The sequence below is a fragment of the Triticum aestivum genome, chromosome 3B (genome assembly GCF_018294505.1).
Source record: "Triticum aestivum cultivar Chinese Spring chromosome 3B, IWGSC CS RefSeq v2.1, whole genome shotgun sequence".
Taxonomy (NCBI): domain Eukaryota; kingdom Viridiplantae; phylum Streptophyta; class Magnoliopsida; order Poales; family Poaceae; genus Triticum; species Triticum aestivum.
Window position 1 is genome coordinate 837,932,032 of NC_057801.1, and position 7,536 is coordinate 837,939,567.

The 7,536-nt window shown below is 49.3% G+C and overlaps 1 protein-coding gene across 1 annotated transcript; it reads left to right on the plus strand.

Moving 5' to 3' along the window:
* Positions 1-4,170: 4,170 nt before the first annotated feature.
* Positions 4,171-7,002, plus strand: LOC123068095 (uncharacterized). The gene is made up of 3 exons (XM_044490586.1): positions 4,171-4,677; positions 4,901-5,409; positions 5,769-7,002. The coding sequence occupies exons 1-3, from the start codon at positions 4,171-4,173 to the stop codon at positions 7,000-7,002; spliced, it is 2,250 nt and encodes a 749-aa protein (XP_044346521.1).
* Positions 7,003-7,536: the final 534 nt, after the last annotated feature.

Consider the following 7,536-nt stretch of genomic DNA (forward strand, 5'->3'; position numbering starts at 1 on the left):
GGAGGATGGGAACCAGTTAGCCTTGGCAGGCCGGCAAAAGGCTAAGAGCATGGTGAATAGTATAGCCAGCTACTGGCTACATGACCATTCCATGTCATCAAGAGTTAGCATTATTAGTTACACATAAAATAGAGCCGACTAGGTTGGCTATAAGGTTTCTACTTTTTCTTATTTTCTATCTATCTCTCTCTTCTCATTAAATATTTTTACCTAGGAGCACGTGTAGTGACGGGCTCTTGCATAAGGCTGGTCGTAATGGGAGTATCATAGATAGTATCATGCATGTCAATTAAAATTTTGATGAGGTGTCATATAATTAAATCAAGAAATAGAGGCTGAGTATCATATCATGATACTGTATCATAAGGCCCTCCCTAATGCTCCACCTTATACATGTGCTAAGACTGCCATGTAGGAAACAAATCTGATGTCGCAAGCTAATAAAGAGGAGAGAGGTGAGTTTCGTGACCCCGGGAAGAACCAATGCCAGACACGTGAACCTAGGCAAAAGCAATTAAATAAAAGAAATCCACCAATGCATGAAATAGTTTAGTTGATAAAGCATTAAATGAGGGGAGCTTAGCACCAACAAGTGAAGCACCTATGCATTGTGGACATTAGTCGCTAATTTTTTTAATATGCTTAGCACCTTATCTAAGCAGCTATGTATTGAAAGTGCCCTAATAAATACTATATTACTATGTGTCATGCATGACAATAAATAAAGTTATATATAATACTACTATATGATATTATGCATTAGGGATATAATATTATACACTAGTATCATATGCATGATACTAACTTATGATACTATCCATTACAAGCAGCCTAAGAGCCCATTATTCAGGGCCGGCCCTATGTTGGTAAGGCCCTTGGCCGAACTCAACGACATGACCCCTATATAATATTATATATGTATATCTTTGACTTCTTTTGTCAACTATTAAGAGTAAATTACGAAGAAAAAAATACATAGAATTAGAAATTTTAGCATCAACAGGTCAACACATTAACAATCCTGTACCCTGTATACTAAAATTGAAATGGATGAACCATATACTCCCTCCATTCCCTTATACAAGGCCACTATAAAAAATACATTTTGCATCTATACAAGGCCACTAACAGTAATCGAGGCAAAATTTAATGATGTTTTCTCGTACTAGCAACTTGTTTAATACTTGCATGCATGTAGTCATAATGACACTGTGCTACATCCTTCTCATTCCTTCCTTGCATGCATGCTAGCGTATTAATGATTCCAGATAACAAGAAGAAAAGTTGGCTTGCAAAGTAGTCATTAAATTTTACCTAGGTATCTGTAATTTGAGTTTGTGGCCTTGTATAAGGGAATGGAGGAAGTATGTACTTTTGAAAGACCGAGAGGATTATGTTCGATCGCTTGCGGTCACACCGTCACAGCCTTGCGGATAGCCGGACGGCGGTACGGCGCGAGACCACAAGAGCAGCCAGCATGCTGTAGCAGCGACAGCCAGCAGGTCCGTGAGCGGTGGCAAGAATCGCTGAATTGAGGGCGACAATGAGTGACGAACTGACGAGGGGACTATTAGCGATGTATAACCATATTATGTTGACCAAAATTATAAGTTAAAGTTTTACACGGAAAAGGAAGTGGCCTTGTACTTAGAAATAGTGGGGGGTGGGGGGGGGGTATATAAATCATTTGATACTGCAAATTCGACACAGGATGGAAAACTATCATTGGGGCTCGCAAATGGACGATCCATGAGAAACCTCATCATGATGACTCTATTGACCGCTACAAGGCGCGATGGGTTGTGCGAGGGTTCACACAATGGCCTAGAGTTGACTTGGGCAAGGTCTTTTTGTTAGGAATTGTTGGCAATAAGCCATGCCCGAGCGATGACGACTGGCGTCGGGTGCGCCAGGTGCGGTCTATGCAGGGCGTGGGCGTGTATGTCCCGGCGTGAGTCCGTGCTCACGTTGGTCGCGTGAAGGAGCTACATGCACGAGGGCCGTTGCGATCTGTTGGGGCTAGCCGCGTCGTGCGCGTGGCCGGAGCAGTTGGTTGCATGCTAGATGGATGGACTCGGCTGTTGCGGGAGGCTGCGCACGTCCTGAGTCTGACCATGCATGTAGCTAGCAGGTTGTGGGTGCATGGCGTAGTTAGTTGGCTTAGTGGCCGGGCGATCCATGCGTGTGCGTGCGTGCGTGAGGCCAATGCCTGGTGTGTCCGGCTATATAAGCCATTTATTGGTGTTGTGCAGAGTGGAGAGTAGCTAGGAGAGATGTAGTTTCGAGTAGTCCTTCGTGTGGGTATGGCTGCGGTATGTGCCGAGCCCGAGTTCGTGCTCAATGAAAAATTAGGCTGTTCGTGCGGTCGAGGCGCCGTTCGTGCGGCGGGGCGTATGTGTGCCGGAAATATCTGTGTCCCTCTCCTTCCACCTATGTCCGAGCGAGTGAGAGAGAGAGAGGTAGTTCTGGAGGGCTGCGGTTCCAACATTTGGTATCAGAGCTTGGTGTCTTGGGCGTGCTTGCCGTGCCGGAGGTGTGGCAGCGATGGCGGCGCTCGCTGGTGGCTGCGCGATGGAGCTCCGGGCCGTGTGTCGGCCCATGGAGGTAGGCGGTACTGTGGCTCTCATGGCGCGGGGCGGATGCGGCGGACGGTGACGTTGTACGTGCGGCGACCGCGGAGGCCGCCGAGGCGCTGCGTGGTGGCGCAGCGGCGGCGGCATGAAGGCCGTGGCGGTGCAGGGCAATGACGCGGCGGCAAGCCGAGCGCGACCGGTGCGTGTTATAGGTGCACACTGGACGCGTCGGGCGCGTCAGGACCGCGGGAGTGGACCGCGTCGAGGCGCTGGACCTGGTTGCTCAGGAGCGACATGCCCCTGCGGCAATCAACAAAGTCTACCAATCTGTTTTTCCTGTTTATTTTTCGCCAAGTGTTCCACCGACGACGCCGAAGAGAATCGATCGCTAGCTCGAAGGTCATGTACAAGGAGCATGCGGCTAGATGTGCATGTGCTAGGCACTGTTCATCAATCAAGGTGATTGCTAGCTAGCTTGGTAGCTTTGCACGTACGAGTGCTGCTGCTCTATGGGGAATTGATCTCGCGATCGAAAGCCAACAATTGGTATTTAGAGCCTCAACGATCTACAATTTACGATGATGGACAGCGACAAGGAATCGGTCAAGTCCGGCAACGGCGGTTCCAAGGCAAACATGAACGGCGACAAGGTGAATAAGAGCGGCAAGTCAGCAACCAGTGATGGAGGAACGGGCGGCGCCAACGTACAGGTGCATCGCAACATCCCCATCCAGTACCCGATGCTCACCGATGCCAACTACGGCGTGTGGGCAGTGAAGATGAAGATCATTCTCCGAACCCTTCGAGTGTGGGATGCCATTACGGACGACGACGTCGACGAGGAGTGCGACGAAGGTGCCATGGCCGCCATAGCCCAGTCTGCGCCGGATTCTGTGCTGATGACATTGGCGGAGTTTGAGACGGCAAGAGAGGCGTGGAATGCACTCAAAGAGATGAGGATTGAATAAAATCGTGTCACGAAGGCTCGGGCACAAGTGCTGAAGCGCCAATTTCACAAGTTGCAGATGGAGAAAACTGAATCGGTGAACGACTATGCCATGCGTCTGACTACTTTGGTGGGAGAGATCCACGCGCTTGGTGCAAAGCTCGACGAGACCGAGATTGTGGAGAAGTTTTTCAGTTCGGTGACTGATAAATTCACGTACATCATCGGCACGCTCGAGCAGCTTTACGACATCGACGACATGACCATAACGGAGGCGATCGGATGCTTGCGGACGTGGGAAGAGAATGCTCGTGGATGTCGGAAAGGCAAAGGAGGAGGTGATGACCAACTCATGTACTCACGCGCAGATTGGGAGTCCCCAAGTAGCAAAGGAAGGCGCAACTTTGGCGAAGGCTCAAGCAACGCGAAGCGCGGCGGACAAACCGAAGAAAGCAAAGGAAAAGACAAGGCACAAGGTCGTGGTAAGGCGGACCGGTCTAAAGAGCGGAAGCCACGGAACTTGGATATGTCTGAGGTCAAGTGCTATAACTGCAACGAGATGGGTCACTTTGCGAAGGATTGTCCGGAGCCTAACAAGCGGGAGATCAAAGCAAATTTGGCGAAGCAGGAAGTCGAACGCCAGGTCTTCTGATGGCCGAAGTTTGTGATCTCATGGAGCCTTACAAGTGGGAGATCAAGGAAAATTTGGCGAAGCAGGAAGACGAACGTCCAGGTCTTCTGATGGTGAAAGTTTGTGATCTCGTCCAAACAGCGGTAGTGAAACCACACCGGAAGGTGCTACTTCATGAGAAAAAGGTAACACCAAAGTTATTCGGGAGCCAGAACGTGTCGTGGTACCTCGACACGGGTGCCAGTAACCACATGACGGGGTGCAAGGAGAAGTTCCTCGACCTGGAATATGATGTTCAAGGCTCGGTCAAGTTTGGTGATGGTTCAAATGTGGAAATTTGCGGGCAAGGTTCTGTCCTCTTCGAGGGTCTCACAGGAGAACATCGCATACTCACCGGAGTATACTACATCCCAAGGCTTCGCAACAACATCATCTCTGTCGGGAAACCTGACGAGAATGGATGCAAGGTGGATATTGAGAACGGAGTGATGACGATCTTCGACAACCTCTCAAACGTGCTAGCCCGTGTAAATCGCACACGGAACAAGCTCTATATCCTCAACCTTGATCAATCCCAACCGGAGTGCGAGCTCGCCAAGAGTGATGATGATTCGTGGTTATGGCAATGCTAGATTTGGACACGTCAACTTCTACGCCTTGAAGAAGATGTCGAAGATGGAGATGGTATCTGGGATGCCATTTATTCACCATGTTGATTGAGTATGTGATGGGTGCTTGGTTGAAAAACAGCACCGCAAGCCGTTCCCTGCCCAGTCTACCTATCATGCAAGTGATGCACTCGAGCTGCTCCATGGTGATCTATGTGGCCCTATCACTCCAGCAACTCACGGAGGAAACAAGTATTTCTTCCTAGAGGTAGATGACTACTCGAGATACATGTGGGTCGTTCTCCTACGTTCTAAAGATGAGGTGTTTGAAGCGTTCAAGAAGCTGAAGGCTGCAACGGAGATGGAACACAAGCTGAAGGTTCGCACTCTAAGGACAGATTGCGGCGGAGAGTTTACGTCGAACGAGTTCAACGACTACTGCGAGGAGATTGGCATAAAGAGGCTCCTCACGGCACGTTATATGCCACAACAGAACGGGGTTGTTGAAAGGCACAATCGAATCGTTGTTGATATGGCGAGAAGTTTACTCAAGAGCAAGAACCTTCCGGGGACTTTTTGGGGAGAAGCTATCTCGACGGCGGTCTATCTTCTCAACCGGGTTCCAACGAAGGCAGTGATCGGCAAGACTCCGTATGAAGCAATTTACGGACGGAAGCCGAATGTGTCTAGACGTTCTGGTGCGTGGCGCATGTGAAGACGGTGGAGCCGCATCTCTCAAAGCTTGCCTATCGTAGCAGCAAGATGGTGTTCATCGGATACGAGAGGAGTTCCGGCACCAAGGCATACCGCTTCTACGACCCATGAACCAAGCGTCTACGGATTTCAGGCGACGTTGTGCTTGAAGAAAACCAAGCGTGGAATTGGAGCGCAGCAGCCGACGTTGCTCCAAACAGTAACATATTCACAGTTGAATTTCCGACTGATGATGATGCAGGGGAGGACGTCCAGGTGGTTGGCAAGACGCACAACTAAGGTGACTACAATGGTAGTGATCATCATGGTTCCGACACCAACGACGACGCGCATGAGTCGCAAGGTGATAGCGACAACGATGCGCAAGACACAGGTAGAGTTCTCGGCAACGACATCGACAACAAAGTGCATAGTGATGATGACAATCGAGATGATGGTCACGATCACGACGACTACGCCGACGATGCGGATGCCAACGACCCGGCATTTACCACGCCCGAGACTCAACCATCTTCCTCATGTGCATCGACGCCGACACAATTTGTTTCGCCTCCTTCACAAGCCACAACGGATTCTTCCGGGCCTCGTCGCTACAAGACCCTCAAGAAAGTCTACAAGTACGCAAAGCCAGTTATGCTCGAGTACTCCGGTTTGTGTTTACTCGGAGTTGAGGAGCCGGCGAACTTTGTAGAGGCGAGCAAAAGTTCAAGTTGGATGCACGCCATGGATGAGGAGATGAAGGCGATCAAGAGCAATGGCACGTGTACTTTGGTAACCCGACCTCCGAACCAAAAGGCCATAGGTTTGAAGTGGGTTTACCAGTTGAAGAAGGACACGAAGGGTGCCATTGTGAAGTACAAGGCAAGACTCGTTGCAAAGGGCTACGTACAACGTCAAGGAGTTGACTATGAGGAGGTGTTTGCACCGGTTGCTCGAATCGAGACGGTGAGAGTGCTCCTAGCTTTGGCAGCACAAGAGGATTGGAAGGTTCATCGTATGGATGTGAAACCTGCTTTCCTCAACGGCAACCTCAAAAAAGAAGTGTACGTGAAACAACCCCTCGGCTACGAGAAGAAATGTGAAGAAGAGAAAGTTTACAAGCTCAGGAAGGCACTTTACGGGCTAAAGCAAGCGCCAAGAGCTTGGAACTCAAAGTTAAACCGAAATTTGGTCACACTCGGGTTCAAAAGATGTCCCCTCGAGAATCCGAAAGACAGTCTACTAAGCACCGAAGAACAGGTAAAGATTGAAGACACGATCAAGAAGGAGCATTGGCATCAAGCTATGGACGAGCCGACGACAAGTAAGACAATCCCTGGAATGCTGCAAGGAATGGCGAAGGTAATACCGATGATAACGCCTACGAGTAGCAGCAATCACGTTTGGGACCCAGGTCGAGACGAGCAAGTCATACTTAGGGGGGTGAATGTTAGGAATAAGCATGAAATAGTGTACATATCATATATGTATATGTGTCCGTATCCATGTACTACTGCACTCCAGAACCGAGTAGGTTTAGCTATAGGGTAGCTGGCTCTAGTATATATACGTGCGTACCCCTTGTAATCTTTCACCACAACGAAAAAGAGAAAAGCAATAAAAAAGAGAAATAATACAAGGCTCGATACGAGCCTTTGGCCAAAATCCATCGATCAGTTTATACGTTCGCAAGTGGGTTCCGTCGAGACGATCGACTCGATCAGCTAAAGCTAGCCCTGGCGTAAACTTGGACGTGTGTTGCTACTGTTCATCAATCCAGCTGCCTGCTTGGTTGCTTGGATTGAGGCTAGCTTGCACATACGCCTAGGGTGAATTGATCAAGCGATCAAAAACCAACACTTTTGTCCGGTTTTCAAACCGGCAAATATTTGAACGGTGCTTCATAGTGCTGCTTACCGAGATCGGCTTGTCTATCAGCTCGACATCACCAACGCCTTCCTCAATGGTGTCCTTTCCGAGCACGTGTACTGACAGCAGCTCACAGGTTTCATTGATGCCACGCATCCAGATCATGTTTGCTTGTTGTGCAAGTGCAAGTCCCTTTATGGACGCCATGAAGCACCA

Excerpts from the sequence above, each read along its gene's own strand:
- LOC123068095 (XM_044490586.1), top strand. The coding sequence starts at position 4,171 with ATGGCCGAAGTTTGTGATCTCATGGAGCCTTACAAGTGGGAGATCAAG. Across the intron at positions 4,678-4,900 it reads TCTCAAACGTGCTAGCCCGT|CACCGCAAGCCGTTCCCTGC; the intron begins GTAAATCGCACA and ends GTTGAAAAACAG. Across the intron at positions 5,410-5,768 it reads GCAGTGATCGGCAAGACTCC|TGATCATCATGGTTCCGACA; the intron begins GTATGAAGCAAT and ends CTACAATGGTAG.